Source organism: Pogona vitticeps, chromosome 3 (assembly GCF_051106095.1).
Source record: "Pogona vitticeps strain Pit_001003342236 chromosome 3, PviZW2.1, whole genome shotgun sequence".
Lineage (NCBI taxonomy): Eukaryota > Metazoa > Chordata > Lepidosauria > Squamata > Agamidae > Pogona > Pogona vitticeps.
Window position 1 is genome coordinate 82485603 of NC_135785.1, and position 20228 is coordinate 82505830.

The following is a 20228-nucleotide window of genomic DNA, read 5'->3' on the forward strand; positions in this document are numbered from 1 at the left end:
CAAGTACAACAGGGCATAAGGGCAGAATCAAATAATGCACAGTCTTTATGAACCTCTCTTCTCTCCAAAACACCCCAGAGTGATGCAACATTCTTGTCATCTTGAGAATAATAAAATGGTGTCAAGACTGGCAAAAGCAAATCATGTGGTTGCCACTGCTGCTGCCACTGATCCTAAGAAAATTCTTACTCTAAAATTAGATGAGAAATGTCAGTTTATAAGCACTGGGGCTTCTGCTCAGAGTGGAACATCTGAATGGCGTCTCAGTCCGGATGCAAACTTGGACCAATCTGAGCTTGGGTAGCTCCCACAACCCACAGTCCAATAAATAAATAAACCCAAATCAGAATGTGTGCTCCTCCCCACCTCCTTTCATGATTTTTGGTGCGAAACACAGCAGAGGTTCTAAAAGTTACTTTTTGGGACTATATCTGGCCATGTTATTTGAAGATTCTTTTGTTGTTGTTATCTCCAGTCAAGTTGCATCTGATTTATGGGAACCTTGATATGGTTGCCATAAATCAAACTGGACAAAATTGTCAAGGGGAACCTTTACCTTTAATATGGTTTTCAAGGTTTGACCTGTGACCTTATCCCTCCCTCTGAGTTTTCCTGGCTGAGGAGAAGATCAAAACAAGTCTTCTGATTCACACAAGGCCCTGGTCACACAAGGGAAATCTTTTCTTGTTCTTCCATTGCTTTCCATACCTCTATTGTACTGAATCATGGTCATGTGGTTTATATCCCAGACGAACATCCCAAGAACATTTAGCAGTACCAAATTATTTCCTCATATTTGAATCGTTATGTCCTGCTACACCATGGTACCGGTTTATTTTCTCTCTTGCTTCAAGGGGCAGTTGAGCCCCTTGATTTATATATATATATAATATTTAAAATATTATATATATATATAATATTTATCAATACATTGATATATCAGGAATAAGTCTCCCTCTAAGGTGTGGAAATGCGCAAGTGCACTTCACTCTGCTCCCCCTTTGCACAATTTCCCTCCTCTCCCATGCACCTAGAGCTATCATTTCCAGCCCCTTTCATTCTGGTTGCGGCAGAACTTCATGTTGCAGAGGGGCGGACATGCACACGGGGAGTGAAAATTAGGGGGAACATTGATTGGGAAGGGGTTTCAGTTTCTGCTCCTGTAGAAATTCATCACACACAATAGACTTGAGATATCCATGCAGCAGTACTGGCAAACCCCCACGGTGACGCTGGCATACCCACAGCACAATTTCCCATAGAAAAAATAATAATGCTTGCTAGTAATCTAATGGTGCTCCTCTCTCCATGACATACTTTTGCCAACGTATTGGTGTATTTGGCATGGGAAAAAAATTAATATGGGTGACCGCCCTTCTGACTTTAATTCTGTAAAAAAGCTGGGCAGGTTGTGAACACAGGCAATCCCAGTAAGAAATGCACCAGTACAACAAAGTAGAAAACAACACAATACTCCTGGTGACGGGGAAATGTTCTGAGTTACACTGCTGGCCGGGAAAATGTCTCAATCTTGACTGTGCATCGTGTGACCAGGAAAAAAAGCAATGAACAAACTGGGGGATAACAAGAGAACATTTCCTTCATGTGACCAGGGCCATAGTCTGATACTCTATCCACTATACCATATTGAGAGATTCTAGGAGTTAATAATGATGATCATGATTGTGATGCTTCTAAGGTTTGTGAGACAGAAAAATAGACTGCACCTCAGAATGAAGCTCAAAGGATTCAATTCACATATTCCATCATGAGAAAACATTGGTGCAGCCGCCTTCTGGGCCAAATGACTATGTCTTCCTCCCTGACTCTTGTCACTATTACAGGGCAAACAAAGAAGCAAAAATGCTCCAGAGTTAACCTATGATGGAACATCAAGTCTACCTACCTTAAATTCCCCCATTAGGCTATCCGCTCGTAGAGAATAAGAGTCGTACACCTATAATAAAGGGGAAAGAACAGGTCAATGTATAACATTCAGTCAACAACAGTGAGATGGCTATAAGGCACATGAATAGTTTTCTCTTACTCGAATGCTTATTGTTTCATCGAAGAGCTCAGAAGGTGTCATGTGCACATTGTAGAAAAAGATCTGTCGAAATAAAGGGAAGATAGCTTTTAGATATGAAGTCTGTAAAAAGAAGAGGGGTCCAGTGCAGAGAGCTACAATTCCATCCCCATGAAAGCAAATTCAGTTTCACTGAAATGTTGTATTCTGCTGTTTTGAAGTCATTCTCATTTACCTGTCACGTGACCCTCCCCATCATCCCAGAGGCTCATTGGCTTTTCCATTTTCTTTATTAATTTTCCTTTTTATGTTCTCCTGCCCAATTACCCACAAAGTGATTTGAAACAACAAAAAATAAACTACAACTATAATAAAACCATAAGAAAATATCATCATAAACACAAAAGTCTAAGCTACTTTATAGTACTTTAGAGTAACATGTAACATTGAAAACTAAAAAAGTTACTCCTAGCCTAGAGGTAGGCTGCTTCATCCTTCTCTTCTGCCACTTTAAGTCTGCTTCGATTGGAGGGGAGGAGCAAACCTACAGTAAATATGCACCATGTAACTGAGATCTGTTTTCTTTTCTTACTCCTAAGTAAGCACACAGGGCCCACTATAGATGGAAGCTGCTGTACACAGGCCGGGAACATAAACTTGAATCTCCCAATATTTTCCGTTCTTTGTGACTTTGCACAAGATGTACTTTTAGGGTGGGAATTATTGATGAACAGTCTAAACTTTATCTACTTCATAGTATACTCATCCTACACTGCAAGATTAAATACAAGAGATGTTACATACTATTTAATGAAGTGTGTTGTTCAGGCCAGAGACTGCCCAAAAGCCCACAAACTGGCAAAAAGTGAGTATTTGTGGCAGTAGAAGACAGCAAAATTTACCAATGAGAGGAGGCCATCTGTCCAGAACACGTGGAATTGCTCGTCTGATCACAACAGAAACAATTTGGCTTTGCTTGAGACTTTCATTCAAAAGCAATTATCTTCTTATCAGTCTAATTATATTTATTTATCTGGGAGTAATTTCCATGGAAACCAGCAGAGTTTACTTTTAAATAAGCAAATAGAACAGTATTGTTGGTTGTTTTCCTCTCACTCTTTTTGTTCCTTCCGTATTCAGACTTAAGAATGTTGTATTAGAGGCAAATCCCATTGATTTCAACAGGACGCATTTCCAAGTAAGCTTGCTGCAAACTGCAACTTAGCTAGTTCCTCTGTTAGTGCCTTTCATAAAAGATTGGGCCTAGACTTCTGTCACACACAGTGGTTCAAACTGAGACTTCTTTAGATCCTTTTCTTAAAGACAGAGCATCTTCTTCTTAAGATTAAAATGCTTCTAAATTCCTTCTAGACTTTTTTTAAAAAAACATGCATTTTAGTTAGCCAGACAACAAAATGTGCTTTACACTTACCTCATCAAAAAAGGGATTGTTTCCTCTTTTAATTCTGGTTCTATGTGTCTGGCCACAAACATGTACTTTTACAACTGGCTTTATGTTATTCCCAGACAACTGACGGCCTTCAATGACCCTAACACGAATCTGCCATGGAAAGAAAAAACAAAGATATTAGAACAGTGATGTTTTCCACTGATTGCCTGGCTTTAATTATATATGCATTGCCAAAACGTTTTCCTATTAAAATGAGCTATCCATGGGCTCAATCACACCTGCCAAAAGAACCCCAGTTATTCCATTTTGGCTGTTATTTGGATCATTTCAGATTTTTCCATTCACATGACACATGGCTAACATTGATACATTTGCCCCGGCCATTGGTTTATTTCCTCCTAACCAGGAGCGTTATTTTAAAATGTACCAATCATGTACAGTATTGTTTCATTCCTTATCATTTGAGTGTGTGTGATGGTTGCTGTCAATTTATTTCATTTGCAAAGAGGCTGGGTTTTTGAGTGCTGTGGCCACTTTATGGCCACTGCGCTTGAACCCACCTCTAAAAAAACGAAAGAAAGAAAAAAGGGATATCAGTAAATCGTTAGCAGCAGCTACCGCTGCTGCCACGAACATTGCTCAGAAAGAGACAGTCTTCCCTTGCAGGTGAAAGAGGGCTTCAACTAAAAAAGGGACATTTCCTGCTTTGAATTGGAAAGAAAGGAGTGTTGTATGAAGTCTCTTCTTTCTATTTTTTTAAAACTCTGCTCTTTACAATACTTTGCAAGTATTCTAAAACCCACTTCCTCCTTCCAATGCTGTGCAAAGGGAACAGAAAAATGAAAGCCAAGAACAAAGAGGGAGAGAGATGCAGGGAAATAAGGAAAAGGGGATGGGAGAGTAAAAGTGGGAAGGGGAAAGGGAAGGAGGAGAGAACGGTCCTACCACTGTATCCATACATCACCTTTGGTAACTAAAAAGTTAAAAAAAAGGACAAAGTGTGTCGTGATTGCCCCAAGAAACAGTAGAGAAAATGAATCGATACAAAATTAAAGAGTAGACATGGGGGTATTCATATATGAATATTTCCACACAGGTGGCATTAATGATCCACTCACCGATCCGATGCAATCCACTCACCGATCTGACGCAGACGTAGATGGCATGATTCTGTCAATGGCTCTGCAGTGCGCAATCTGCTCACAACTCCTGGCAGGAGGCGGGAGAACAGATCGCGTGCTACAGAGCCATTGGTAGAATCACACCGTCCACGTCCACAACGGATTGGTGAATGGACCATCCGGCCCCATGGGGCTGAACCCTTGTTTATGCCACCAGTGTGTGGATATTCATATATGAATATGAATACGACCCCATCTCTAGTAAAGAACATTGTAGCCTGCTATAATGGATCCAATAGAAATAAATGTAGTGATGCAGTTTGAAACAATGTAAACACTCCCACCTACACACACACACCAAGTGATCACTGAAAAAATGTATCAGTATAAAAGAGAGATGAAAAGAATCAGTATAACTGGAGCTCCTCTCTTACGTGTGGTCAAGCCCTATCTACCAAAGTTCACAAGAACATCTGGCTGCAGCAGCTTAAAAGAACATACAAAGAAATGCATAAATAAATTCTGACTTTTTGTCACCTGAATCAAGGGGAGCATAATGAGGACATTGTTTTGCCACATGTGGAACATTCCCAGTACAGAATGGAAGAGGGGCAAGCCCTGCAGCCACAGAGATCTATGCAAACTATCATCATGCACTGATGGGGGGGGGAGGTGTCACCAGATCAGGGGTAGGAAGCATGTGGCCTTCCAGTTTCCATCAGGCCTAGCCAGCACAGCCAAGAGTGAGAATGACAGGAGTTCAGTTCAACACCTGGAAAATCATGCATTCTTTACTCCTGCACTGGGTCATAAGAAATATTTAGTGCCAAAGTGGGCAGCTTGTGGCTCTCCAGATGTTGTTGGATTGCACTGTTCGAATTTTCTGCAAACTTGCATACTGCTTCCAGTAGGTATGGCTGGGAGACACTTTTTTAGGCTGGGGTGCCTGCCGATTTATCCTGCAGTAACCAAATGTTCCTTCTCTGCCTCTGAATTCAAAGAAAGCCTTCCCTTTCTGCTCTGCTTCTTTTTCTCTTTCCGTAGTCTGTTGGAAGCAGTCCATCAGTATGTTGAGGTTTGTTGCTGCAAAGTCATCACATGTTTAGTTTGCTGTTACCTGTTCACTTTAAGTAAATGAAATGCTTTTATTCTTTCTACTAATAGAGTGAGTTATTGAGGCTGTAAGTACCAGTTGATGAGAAAAAGGGGTGGACTCTGGGGAACTTGAAGCTGTTCTGCTCTGTGAATCTTTGCACTTCTGTTGTGTAACTAGAGAATTTTAACCAGAAATTCAGATCTCTGCAACATGCAGTGCCTAGCAGTTCTTCCCAGCATAACAGTGAGGCATGATGGAACTTGTAGTCCAACCACATCTGGAAGGTCACAAAATATATACCCCTCATTTGGAATGCACTACATTCCAATTTTCAGCATTATAACTTCTCAAATATGGCCTCAATATTGTGAAAAAAATCTCTCGCCTTTATTCATAGGTCCTGGGATTTACTCCTACCACTCCTTTGTTAGTATGAGAGGGAGCCAAAAACATTACATCAGGGAAAAGAATCTTCCAGTATTTAAACAAGAGATTCCGAAAGGTCTAAAGGTTCCTGCAGTGAAAAATAAATATGTTTATTATGCCTCAGCTTTCCTTCTGACATTTACAGTACAATCTTGTGCATTTTACAAGCTGTAAGCACCACTGTTTTCAGTGAGGCTTACTCCTAGGTATACATAGGATTGCATCTTTAGAGTGTTCTGAAAACTGGCACAGAATTTAAAGCATTTTGTGGTACATAACACATTGTCTGAGAATCTGATAACCTGGAAGTCTTGAGGTTTGTGGGAAAGCACCCTCTGGTTCTTCTTTCCTTTGGTAATACGCCGAGCAAGGTGAGCTTCACGTGTCCCACTCAGACCTCCCTGGGGGAGAACACTGTCCCCACTGGCAGGGACATTTTCATCACCACCACCTTCTTCTCCATCTGTCAAAGAAATTATGTCAGGATCTAGTACACTGTGTGTGTTAGAAAATCTCACCCAAATCAAGAGTTAAGAGGAATGTTATATGTCACAATTAAATCCCATGTTAAGGGAAATGCGTAATTTCTGCTCTCTCCTCTCTCTCTCTCTCTCTCTCTCTCTCTCTCTCACACACACACACACACACACACACACACACACACACACACACACACACACACACACACACACACACACACACACACACACACACACACACCTGCACATACAAAGGTTTTCCTTCTAGGGAAGCAAATGCTCCAAAGCTACAGGTCTGAGAGATCACATATGCAAATGGAGCCCATATTTATCTGATGATGACTCATAAAATAAAAACAAGTTATTTTGCAAGCTCATATTAGAATGAGCTGTTGTGTTTCTAATAGTGTGTTGACTGTGCCATCTTGTTCTACAATGCAAGATTCTCCAGTGGATCCCTGCATTTCTGCTGCACAGCTAGAGAAATGTAACCAAAATTCAAAACTCTGCAACACTTTCCTTACATCACCCAATTTGCAAATTCGTTGCTTGTTTTTGTGTTCTTCAAGAGGTAAGCCATGCTTTGCCTTCAAGTCTGATTTCACACACACAAAGGTCAATATGAATCTTATCTTTCTGAACACTAGCTAGATTTCAGCTCTAATGATGTGTTATCTTTGATATATAATTTAGCCCTGAATCTTCACAGAATTATTGTTCACAGCATTGCAGTACTCTATGTCAATGGTTCTTAACGTGGGCGATAATGCCCCCCAGGGGGCGATTTCATTTTTCATGGGGGCGGTAGAACAAAAAGGGGCGGTGTGGAGGCGCTGGAGCAGAAGGGGGGCAGTAGGGGGGCGCTGGAGCAAGCCAAACCTGTGAAGATGGCTGCAGCCTTTTTACAGTGTGAATGAATATATATTTTCCTCCAATTTTAATTTAGTTTCAGACTTTTTGTCTTGAAATTTTTAGTTCCTGCATTTGTTTTTATGCCCTTTTTATATTTCTTTTTGCGTCTTAAAATTCACTTGCAACTAAATCATTAAATGTTACTTTTTTGGGGGCATTTCATTTTCTTGGAATTTAATTTTGTATTCAGGGGTCATTGGATTTAAGTGTCTTAAATAAATAAATAAATAAATAAATAAATAAATAAATAAATAAATAAATAAATAAATAAATAAATAAATAAATAAATAAATAAATAAATAAATAAATAAATAAATAAATAAATATCATCACCCTGGGGAGGGGGGCGATGATAACTTCCTCAATGGCTCAAGGGGGCGTTTCTTTCAAAAAGGTTAAGAACCACTGCTCTATGTGATATATTTCACAATGAAACCTATACCTATCTACTAGAAAGGCAATGGCACTAATTTCAGCAGGACCTATTCCTGGGTAAATATGTCCAACAATGCAGCTTTGGTAGTGTGGATTTCACAGTATAATGCATTGTATAATTCAAGATCCTATTTCTTCAGAACACATATAATGCCATACCCTCACTGCATCTTTAAAGAGGAATTGAAAGTGTGAAACTTGTTTTGGTGCAACATTTCCCCAGAAATTCTGACTTACAAAACTTTAGGACAAATGGCAAAACGGCGGAAGTCCCTACTGTACTGTCATTTACACACATGTCCTCAACAAAAGGATTCTGTGTATGTTTCGGAAGATTGTCCAATGGGCGTTAAAAATTTCAAAACTGAAGACCATTCTTACACAATCAAAACTTCTGTCTAAATAGTTTTTTTCTAAGACCTCTTCCAACTTCATGTTCTCCACCAATTGGAAACCAAATCAATGTGCTTTTTTAAAAAAAACCAAAAACACACCAAGCAATTACTTTTAAGGAGAAAGGCAGCTAGCTGCCTTAGACATTGTCAATGCAAACAAATAGGCAATCCTATTTTAGAACTAGACCATACTGCTTCAAACCACAAGCGGAGGGAAAGAGCAAATTACTATATTGTGGGAGTGGAGGACATGGAACAAAAGCGCAGTCTCTAACTGAACACCTGAAACAAAATTCACCTTCCACACTACTGGGCAAATTTAGCACAACCCTTATTTTGATCTGGAGGAAATTAATCAAATGGATCCATTGTTTAGTCTTAGCTATTTGACAGCATGTTCCAAGCCTGTAAGAGTCTAGTTGTTTCACATTTTACAACGTTATTGAAAGCTAAAAGGTGGTATTACTGGATGAGAACTGGAAGAACAAGTTTTTGTAACTGAGGCGAAAGGTTACATCCTCGCCTCCGACTATATTTCTTACTAATAACAAGACTTGAAGCAGTGTAATTCCTGACTATACAACAGGCTTTCTGTAAGCTAACAAATTGGTTTACATGACATAAAAAGCTAACATTTGGGAGAGGCCCTAGATCATAATAGAAAGTGTCTTGAATAGTAATATTAACTGAAACATAGAGCTTCAGGCAAGACTTTGATTTTACAGAGGCATGTGGTGAAAGTGACTTCAAGGCAGGAGTTGTGAGGTCCAAACTTTGTACATGACAAACCTGTTTTCATAAGCCCCAAACTGTATGTAAAGAGAGGAGCAGCAGAATGGATGCATCCAGTTTTACAGGCAAAAGCATAGGTCATCTTCTCCTGACCTTAGCTTATCTTCTACAACCCATTCCCACAGCTGAGCCAAGCTCGGCTGTGTTTGAGGTGTAGCTTGTGCTACAGAATGTGCTTCATTCCCCTCCATCTGCATGCTGTTTTTCTTATAAATTAAGCACCCCACAACTTGCTATGTGTTATTGGTTGGGGTTCAGAGTTAAAACAACATACAGTGGTGCCTCTCTAGACTATTGCCTCGCGGGACAAAAAACCCGCAAGACGATTGGTTTTTGTGATCACTATGGTGCCTCACAAGACATTTTTTTCTATGAACGTGCTTCGCAAGACCTTTTTTTTTTTGAGACCTATGCTTCACAAGGTTTTTTTTTTTTGAGGCCGATGCATAGGGAACCTCGCAAGACTATTTTTTTCACAAGACAACGATTTCCGCTGAATGAATTAAAATCATCTTGTGAGGCACCACTGTATTTGCACTTTTTATCATGTCTAGTTTAATCCTGAAGGTCCACCATGAAATAGCTTGACAGTTAGCTTTTCATTTATTTCTGGACTTTTTTGGATATAATGTTAAACTTACATTTTACTATTATGTGTATGAGCTTAATAAACTATTTAATCTCATATATACAAATATGTCATAATTAGTAGCACTCTTGTCAGATGGCCATCTTCCCTGTGGCACTCTTTCTCCTTCTTGCACCCCTTGTTACGTTCTTCTCCTCTAGATTAGAACTGGGAGAGGTTCTCCGGAGCATCTTTGTCCAACAGTTGCCTGCCATTTCATGGCTATCTCCCCTACAGTACCATACAATGATCTCCTGTTGCAATGGGGCAGTACACTTTTCGTCCTCTGCTGTTGCTGCATACGCTGGCTTCCCAAAGCTCCAACTGCTTTGCCCCCACACAGCAAGAAAGAATGGTTGCTGCATTGCAGGTCACAAGTTTGGTCACAAGTCTAAGGCTGGGTCAGTGAAGCAGGAGGTAACAGTAGGCCTTTGGACCAAGTTGCATCAGTCTAGTTACTGCTGACCCCACTATTGTGGAAGTGAGGCAGGAATGAAAGAGGAGACCTGTCTGGTGCCATCACTCACCACCAACCTTGGTGGCTTTTCAGGGCCATAGCCTTTGGATAGCTGCTCTGGCCACAGCACCAGGCCCTCCACAAGCCAAGCCACTACATTCTACTGCCCCCCCAACACACATACCCTACTATCTGGAATGTCAGGCCTCAAAATCGAAGGTGGCCTGGCCCAAATTCTGAACAATGGTCACCCCACAGTCTCATTAGTCAATGATTCCTACTTATCTCTTCCTGAACCTGTAAAAAAGAGGATAGGGGAAGAAGAGAAGTTCCATTAAATGGTGGCATACCTTCAGTGCCTTCCATGTTAGTTCCCCCAGGATCATTAGGGTTTGGAGGTCCAGCTGGCGGTTCATATCCTACCACCAAATCAATTGTTGCCTACATCAGGAAAGGAAGAGAAATCAGAAACACTACCCACAACGTGACTGGGCTCATAGAATAAATGTCACAGCTATTTGGTTGCTAACTATTACCAGCAGAAGCTGCTGCATATTGGACCTGTTTGCCTATCACATTAATCCAGAATGGTCGAGAATTCTGTAGGGCTGTGAATGAGCATCTGGGCCAGAGGACACCCCTTGGTTGCTCTTGCTTGGCTGCCTGCTCCCCAGCCCTGTAGGCCAGCAGGAGTTACTAAACAAGCCAGGAGGTCATCAGCCATTTGATCAGTGTCATGTCTAAGCTGGGATCACTGACTTTTTGTTCTCCTCATACAGCATGGACAATGAATGCATGTGTAGTTGTTGTTACATGCCATCAAGTCTCCAAAATGTCCTGTCCTCAACAGCTCTTATGAATCCAAGCCTGTGGCTTCCCCTAGGGAGTCTCGTGATGGGTTCAATGTAGAAAAGCCTCAATTTCGTCATTTTTGCCTGCAGAGATAATTCAGGCTTAATTTGATCTAGGACCCACTTGTTTGTCTTTCTGGCAGTCCAAGGAATCAACAAAGCTCTCCTCCATCACCATAATTCAAACGCATCCATTTTTTCCTGTCAGCTTTTTGTTTTCTTGTCCAGCTTTCACACCCATACATGGTGATCAGAAACACAAGATACTGTAATGCAGATGATCTTGGTCTTGGATTCCAGTGACTATCCTTCATTGCTGCCGTTCCAAGACTAACCCTTCTTCTGATTTCTTAGCTGCAGCCTCTATTTGGATTGGCGGTTTAACTCAAGTATACAAAATCTTTCAATCTTTCAATATCTTCATTATTAACATTAAAACTGTGTACTTCTTCTGTAGTCATGGTTTTGGTCTCCTTAATGTTCAACTGCAGTCCTGCTTTGGCACTTTTTTCTTTGATTTTCAGTAAAATGTGTCTCAAGACTTTGCAGCTTTCTGAAAGTAAGATGGTGTCATCTTCCTATCTTCCTATCTTAAATCAATTTTCACTCCTTCACCTTAATCCGGTGCAGCTTTTTGTATGATATGTTCTGGGTACAGATTGAACAGATAAGGGGATAAAATGCACCCTTGTCTGACACCTTTTCCTATCGGAAAGCAGAAGCTCATATAATATGAAGAAGCTTCCCCAAAAAGAGAACAAACCTATAATGTGCAGAGGCAACATAAGCCAGAAATAAAAGAGCTTGGTATAATATTCTGTATAGACAGGGGGGGGGGGCATTTCAAGCCATTCCTTCAAGTTAAAACCTTCAAGTCTCTGAAACGCTCTCCCCTCTCTCTTGCTCAACAAGTTGAGAATCCCTCAAAAGAAGCACATCATGCAGCATGAAGGCCAGAAGGAAAAAAATAAACCATGCAAAGCACAAGTATCCATGGTAATAGTTTGGCCTACACAGAGGCCTCTTTGGATCCTTGCCAGTGCCATTACTGCAGACTGATGACAACCCTAGGCTGCCTGAAACAAAATGAATAAATAAGCACTGGTGACAGGTTAATGTATACACTTGGCACATGGACTGCAAATACTTTGCAACCAGAAGGGAAGAGGAGGTGCCACTGCAGTTCCTTGCCACTGAAAAGAAGCAGTGATGCTGGATGAGAAGTCCAGTGTTAAAGTTTCATAGCAGGGGGCTGTGCAAAGCAAACATTGAGATAGATTAGGTACATGATGTTGATAGATTAACAGGCTGATTGATAGAAGGATTCAAATTTTTATATGCATGTAATCCTTTTTGTTGTACACTACTGTGGTGCTCTCTCCAGGCATTCTATATAAGGGTTAATTTGCAAGCCCTTTCCCCTCTTGTGTTGCCTCAGCCTTCCTCATATGAAAGTCAAGAGTTTCCTGGAGGTGTGGAGGCTTGCCACTCAGTTCTGAAACTTGATTTTCCAGCATTCTAATGTATGTAGAGAGCCACAATACACACAGGACCTTTTGCTTTAGACCAGTTGGTTCTTAGCCTTGGGTAACCCCAATGTTCTTGGACTGCAGCTCTCAGAAACTTCGGCCAGCATAGCCGGTGGTGAGGGCTTCCAGAAATTGCACTCCAAGGCCAGCTAGGTGACCCAAGGTTGGGAACTACTGCCTTAGAAAAGGGCTTTTTGCCAGATGAGGGGTGGGTGTGGGGCTATTGGACTTCCCTCCCCAAATTCTTTTAGTTAATCCATATAATGTAAGAGTGGTATATAACAGTTTATGGATAAATAATTTTGTAATATACAAAAGGAAGATAACGCAAATACCCACCCTCCCCATTTCTAAAAATACCACTTCAGTCATAGAAGCTGTACAAAATGCACAATATATAACATTGTTGTTTTTTCATTCCTCCTCATCTTTGCAAACTTCCCCTGCAGAACTGTTGCTGAGACAGTTCCTCTGTTGTTGGAATATTTCGTCGACAAAATAAGAAAAGAAAATGAAAACCACTCACCCCAGTATCCAATCCTTTTTCGTTAAACAGAGGAACAAGCTTGTATGGAAGGGATCTACTCTGTGTCCCCACCAGTTCCTTGAGGGCTACGGATGCTGTGCCAATTAACCTGGAAGGCAAGAAGGAAGTGATACATGACCCAAGGGTCTACACAAAGCAGGAAAGAAGGAACAGTTCTTTCCTCTGAACAGTTTTCAGTTTTCAGTGTCCCTGGGAGACGGTGAAGTATCAAGTTCTAAAATGTCGGTGCTAAAAATACACTGGGCCCAATTTATTATTGAACACAATTCATTTCGCTTCTTGTGTTTGCTTTCAAAAGCACAGAAGTCAGGAAGATCTTGGCCCCAGCTGAGAAACCTTCATCCAGATATTGGACATTTTTGTAACGTTAAGTACACAGTTCCTCCACCAAGGGGGAAAAAGGAGCAGCACACCTGGTATTAGTCCCCTACCTTTAGAGATGTAAAATTTCTGAAAATTTCCATTTTTTCCAGAAAAAGAATTCCCTGGTTTGTTTTTTTTGGGGGGGGGGTTGTAAATTTTTGGAAATTGTACATCTCTACCTACCTTTCTTGAAAAGGATAATTTCTGTCTTGTGTTCAGTGGCAGATTTGGAAAGCAAAGATACTTCACCACAAATAATGTCTACCTCCTCATTTACATATTTATTCATTTAAACTATATTTTATACAGCTTTTCAGGGTAAAGCCTCCCCAAAATGATTAGGAAAAAGTGAAAACAATGGAAGATACCATGCCATTAAATTAAATAGGAAACATTTAAAATAGCCTCAACAGTTTTCATTTTTAAGAACAGTGTTAATAAGGGGCTTCCACAGCAAGATCCTTTTGATAAAGCAGGTGACATGGTCTGTAACTTTAACTAGAATGTGGTGCCCCAAAGATTGGTCCACTTTGGCGAATGGGCTGGTTTGCTCCATCCTCCAATGACCAAATGATGTACAGGCAATTGTGAACCATCCTGTCCCTTATTCCTGATTACCCGCACCTTTTTGGTTCCCTGGCAGGGGCTCCTTCCCCCCCCCCACTTCAGTTCCAGCATATGTAATCTGAAGGACTGGATCAAAATGGATGGCTTACGCTGTCACTTTGCTTTAAGCGGCTTCAGGTTCTAACCAGTTATTAGGCAATTGAAAGCTTCCTCCTACTTTCCCATGGAGGAAGAGACAAAAGAGTATGTCAAGGGTTCTTGTGTTTTTTTAAGCCTTCATAATCCAGCACTAAATTGGCTCATTGGCAAGCCAATTCAGCACCATGATATTTGGAAATAATTCTTTGTCAGAAAATATCATTGTAGTCAGAAACACTAGAAGATTGGTGCTGCCAGCTACATTACAGGGAACTGGAAGGAGCATAGGAGAAATTGTGTTTAATTCAGAGCCTCTGTATGTCCCCTGCCATATTAGGTCAGCCTCTGCAACTTCTACAGGCTCAGGAAAAGGGGCAGTATATGAGGCAACCCACTCTCTAGATTTGCTGCCAATATAATGTTTCTGACTGGAGATTCTGGGAGTATTAGTCTGAAAAAGTAGTGTTTCCAAGCTTTCCGCAGCATAGCTTTTTAATTGATGAGAAGCAAAAATCTATCTTGGATTCATCATACATAGAAAAAAAACACCACAGCTTCAATTTAAAGAATGTGCAGTATGAAAAACACACACTATTTTCCTATTTTCTGCTCCTCTTTGTTATTTCTGTGTGGCAAATTGCATACTGTAGGCTCCTTGGGGCAGGAATCTTTCTTTTTCTCCTCTCCTCATCACCATGCACACCAACTGTGCTACAGAAGAATAAAACTGCACTAACATTTTATTTAGGGAAGTTCTATGGAAACCCTAACACCTGTAACATGAGATGAGATTATGAACTCTCTTAAAAAATAAGTATTGCAAATGGAACCTAAAGAATACTCACTCATTTTAATAACTGTAATTTCCCTAGAGCAGCGTTCATACTACAAGGAGACAGAAACTTGGAATGTTTCAAAAACCTTCCAGGAAAGAATTTGTTCTTAAGCAGATGCCATAAGGTACACGGGTGGGCGTGTTGAAAATGTCAACCATGTGAGGCAATTTCATTGTTATTACCTTGGACTGGAACACTGCCTTTCAGCAGTATTTTCACTTTCTCAAATGCAAAACCAATGTAACAGCTTTTAATCTCAGAATGGGGAGATCCCTTAAAGCTACTTCAAATCAACCAAACATTTATATCAATTATACAAGAAGAAATGACAGCCTCATCCTCCACAGCCCTGACTCGAGATAGTTGGGCAATGGCGAAGGGAGAAGATACTAACTCAAAAGACAGACCAGTTCTTTTTAACCATGTATATACCGTACACAGGGCCGGACTGGGACCAAAAATCGGCCCTGGCTGAGGCAGGAACCGGCCTTCTGACCAGGGCCGGACTGGGACCAAAAATCGGCCCTGGCTGAGGCAGGAACCGGCCTTCTGACCATCGGCCCTTCTGGCATTTGCCAGAATTTCCAGATGGCCAGTCCGGCCCTGACCGTACATATAAAAGACTAAGGGTTGTGCAGCCAGAGCAATTCTGCTGCGGGGGCCCACAGTTTAGTGTTCCCATTGCTGCCCTCCCCTCCATATATCAGTGGTCTGAGAAGAGCATGGAAGAGGAGTGATTAACTCAGAAGCTCTTTCTGTTTGCAACATATGGAGTCAGCCCCAGGAACCTCTATGTTGCTATTGTTTGATCTTTAAACATTCAGAACTTACTGATGGTTAGAAATAATTAGGCATCATTACTCTCTCAGAAGGACACTGATGACTGGATGCCGCACAACAACCACATCTTCTCCTGAATACATTACTATTTGTCATTTAGTTAGACCTGGAAACAGATTCTCTGAGGGTGCAACTAGATGGACATTTCTCCCATGGTTTGTGTTGGAGCTGGCACTGTTAATTTTCATAGTTTTTTCCATGTGACATAAGCCTAATCTCAAGAAGAGCTGGCCTTTTTCCATGAGTATTTGATAGGCCAATAGAGCTTAATATGTTTAAGTTTTTGTTTTGGAGTAGCATTCCTGCTTGCATTATTTTCTCTCACTTTCTGACTTGTATGAGCATCACCTATATTGATCTTTCGGAGCAGATGCTGATTACATTTATGGTGACATCTTCAGTGAGCCAAGGTGTGATGGTTCAGTATTATCTCCTTGAGGCACAAACCCCTACGCTTGACACCTTTAAAAAATTTTTACAAAAATTTAGTAGACTCTTGCAATGCATCTTCCTAGGATAATTAAGCAATTTTGTGTGAATGTGAACAATGATTGCAACCGGTGTAAAATACCAGAGTGTAGAATAAAGAAACTCTGCATCAAGTGTTGGGGGGGGGCATCTCCCTTCTAGCCCCCCCCCCCGATCCCTGCACACTGACATTTAACTGTGTAAGACAACTTCATTATGGCTTCTATTGAAATTGATTTTTTTAATATATTTCATGAATGTAACTATTAATACTGTACCTATATTGCCCTTTTCTCTTTTTTCCTAGCCCTTAAAGCAGGGTGCAAATTAATCTATTAGCCCAAAGTGCATTTTATTTATTTTTCAAAAAAAAATTAAGAAAATTAATTGGGACATTTTAAGGAGTGAAACCTATTTCTTTACATCTGGAGACTACATCTCTCCTTGCACATTGGATGTTTACAGTTTCTTTTAAGTCTTATCAAGGCCACATCTCTCTCCCTGTGAGGTAATGTGCCCAGAGGTAAATTTGCCAAGGAGCTGCTTAGGAGGGTAGAGAATAGAGAAAGACAAAGAGTTCCTTAGGACAGTCGTCTTCTCACATTGGCCCTCTATACAGCAGAACTAAATCCATTTAGTTCTGATTTGATAATATTCAAGAAGCATGTGCATCTCACTTCCTCTTTTCAGGACTATTTCCAATTTTTGTATGAGATTGTCTCAACCTCTTTGAACATGCAAATTCCTGTCAGTTATTATCAGAGGTTATTATCCGGGTAGGTGGGACTCGTTCAGTCCTGGAAGGCAGCCCATCTAGGAGAAGGAAAACTCTGGCTTCAAACCTCCACTGCTTTGTGGCTATATGCACTGATGGAAAAGGCTTCAGGAATTAACCTCGAGGCAGAGGTCATTCCCATACCACACCCTACTCTGTGCATCCTCGTCGATGTTATCTAGACATGCGGAATAATGGACCAATATAGGTCATCACACAAGCCAACCGTGAGAAGAAAACAACAACATGAGTGGAAACACTACCAAAAAACAAAAACAAAAGCTATGCCAGCTGAACAAAATATGCTGTATATTCATGCTAAAAGTTTGGATCTGCTCATGACTAGCGCTAACATTATGTTACCCACAGTATAAATATTGAAAAGAACAGTACAAAAAACAGCACAAACAGTGAGACACATACCCATCTAGTTACTCCCTAAAATACAACATCTAACTATAGGTTATCAAAGACCAAATTGGGTGGTGGGTATGCTTGGAGAAATGTCTCTTATTAGATACAGCTGCAGACAATAATGCATAAGGAAAACCCTGAATGAAAATGCCTATGAACTTCTGTGTGGACTTTTTTGAGGAAAAAAACTCACAAATCCGTGGAATGCACATAAACGTAAATAAAAGTTTGACAATAAAACAAACGTAAGACTCATTAAATGATAAGTTGGGAATAACCAAACTGGAGAGCTCCATCAATCTCAGATCCTAATTTCTATTAACATAGCCTGCCCCACCACACAGCTTAAGGCTGGAAGATTGGCATCTCTGTTTAGGAATTTCTTTTTAGCCACACTTCCCATTTCAGAGTTGCCTCCGAGTTCCAGAGATGTGAATCAGCAGCCGTCATCCAGACAACAGCTTTTATGGTTTGAGGAAATAAAACAATAATGTTCCTGTGTGAAAATCTATTCTAATATATTTCTTTACACCTCATGGAAAAGAGCAAACCTTTGATTCCAAGGATTAGAGGCCATATTTTGCATAACTTTAATTAACTGTCCTCAGAATGGCTTAAACCTCATATTTATACCTTCATTGCCACATATTGTGCTTGACTTTCACACAGTTAAACAACCACTGTGACAGTAACTTCTAACCTATTTTCCTCTCTGTCAATCAGTTCTCTTTCCTTTTGCCTTGTGGTGGCATAAACTGAATAATGTACCTGACACCCTTAGGTTACAGAGAGAAGACTAGCTTCTCTAGCATTCTTCAGGCATGTGTGGTATGTGCCCTTAAGACCGAACTGACCTACAGCGACTTTTAAAAATGCTTTCGGGGTTAGTGAGATATTTAAGGAGTAGTTTTACCAGGACCACCCTCCCTACTCCATGGGTTTCTATGACCACCAGGGATTTGCACCCAGATCTCCTGAGTCCTAGTCCATCTCTTGACCAATACACCACACTGGGTAATTCTCTGGGGATTGCTTGAAAAAAGCAGGAGAGTTGCATTCAAGTAGAACTGGAGAAGATAAAAAACGGCTGTGCTAAAATAAGTAGAAGAAGACAGAAGCACCTTTGTCAGCTCTAGCTGTGATATTTGCATAATCTATTTTACAAGACTTCCATTTACACAGGATTTTGACAGCATTTAACCTATAATACTTTGTATTATCACTGGGGACTCTTTTTGGCCAAACATGAGGCAACAATTCTCTTTCTGCCTTTCAGGACCCACCAAAGCCCAATGAAGACAAACAAATGATCAATAACCACAGGCTTCATGGGTGGGCCACTTTAAATTTTATGCCAGATTGGTAAATTAAGATCAGCTCTTGCTACAGCAGATAGAAGAATACAGAACTTGGGGAAATAACTTTTTAAAAAGAATTATTTGATTTCCTTTAAAATGTCATTACAACTGGTTTTTTAAAAGGATGTATTTACTTTCCAAGTTCTTAAACGTAACTGAAACAGTTGCTTTTCTGTCACTTACAGATTTATAGAATACAGTGGTACCTCGACTTGAGAACGTCCCTACATAAGAACGATTCGAGTTAAGAACGTCTCCGTTCGCAAAAAAGTTCCTTCGACTTGAGAACGGAGCCTCGGAACCAAAAAAAGGAAAAAAACTTTTCCTGCCCTTTTTTGACCTAAGTTCACCTTAGGTCAAAAGAAGAAAAAAATAAAATAAAAATTCACCCCCTAGTGGTAGATACGGATTAACCAGCTTTGCATTAGTTCCTATCGGAACTAATGCTTCGACTTAAGAACAGCGCCTCAATTTAAGAATGAAAAACAGCAGATACGGATTAAATGGTTTTCAATGCATTCCTATGGGAAATGGTGCTTCGACTTAAGAATGTTTCAACTTAAGAACACAGACCCAATATGGATTAAGTTCTTAAGTCGAGGTACCACTGTACTACAAGCCACTTGTTTCTAGTGTAAAATACTTCCTTGTTGTCCATCTCATTAGCACCTCAACATACACAGGACAGCACAAGGCAGCAACACGAGACACAACACATACAGAATTTGAACAATATGATGGGCTTGCTCCAGCATTTGGTGAATCTACACACCAGTTACAATAAAAGAACAAAAAAATCAGCTTTGGTATGTGAGTGGAGGAGTGGCACCATAATTTCTAAACCTCAGGCAGCACAATATTTTGGGTTGGTCTCAGTGTATCAAAATATCTCGCCAGTCTTGATGTGTTGCTCATTACACAGAGATGAATCTTAACCTTCTGCCCAGAGCACATCCCTGCTTAGACTCCCCCTTAGCTGCACATTTATATTCCTTACTGCAGCAGAATAATGACTGTTTTCTAAAATAAAAGGTTGAAGTGCCTCAGTTGCTAGGTTACCAAACTATTAAAATGTTTGTGAAAAAAAAGGAGTACAAGTATGAGTTTCTCCTTGAGTGGGGTGATTAAAATCACTTCACATAAACTTTGAGGCAACACACGTCCTGCAATGTGAAATTATATTCTCGAATATGCATTAGCAGGAATATTCTTCCAGCCTCACATTCCAAGCTTTTAAGGTTTTGTGGTTTTTTTTTTCACAAAACGGCTTTAGTGAAATTACAGATGCCAAAGAGCAAAGTCATATAACAGAAAGCAGATGTTTTTTGATCTCCTTCCCCTCTTTTCCGTCTTCCTTATAAGGG

At 40.5% G+C, this 20228-nt stretch overlaps 1 protein-coding gene across 5 annotated transcripts in view; it reads right to left on the reverse strand.

Annotated features, from left to right (window-relative positions):
* The window catches only part of MYOF (myoferlin), a 104103-nt gene that overhangs the window by 72252 nt on the left and 11623 nt on the right, over nt 1-20228 (reverse strand). For all 5 annotated transcript variants that reach the window (XR_013543956.1, XR_013543955.1, XM_020782899.3 and 2 more), the window contains exons 4-9: nt 13085-13193; nt 10529-10619; nt 6383-6543; nt 3459-3587; nt 2048-2110; nt 1907-1957 (exon numbers count right to left, since the gene is read on the reverse strand). Coding sequence is in view for 3 of the 5 variants with exons in the window: in XM_020782899.3 (XP_020638558.3) it covers nt 1907-1957; nt 2048-2110; nt 3459-3587; nt 6383-6543; nt 10529-10619; nt 13085-13193 (604 nt within the window). In the remaining 2 variants the exon portion in view is untranslated. The remainder of the gene's footprint in view (nt 1-1906; nt 1958-2047; nt 2111-3458; nt 3588-6382; nt 6544-10528; nt 10620-13084; nt 13194-20228) is intronic.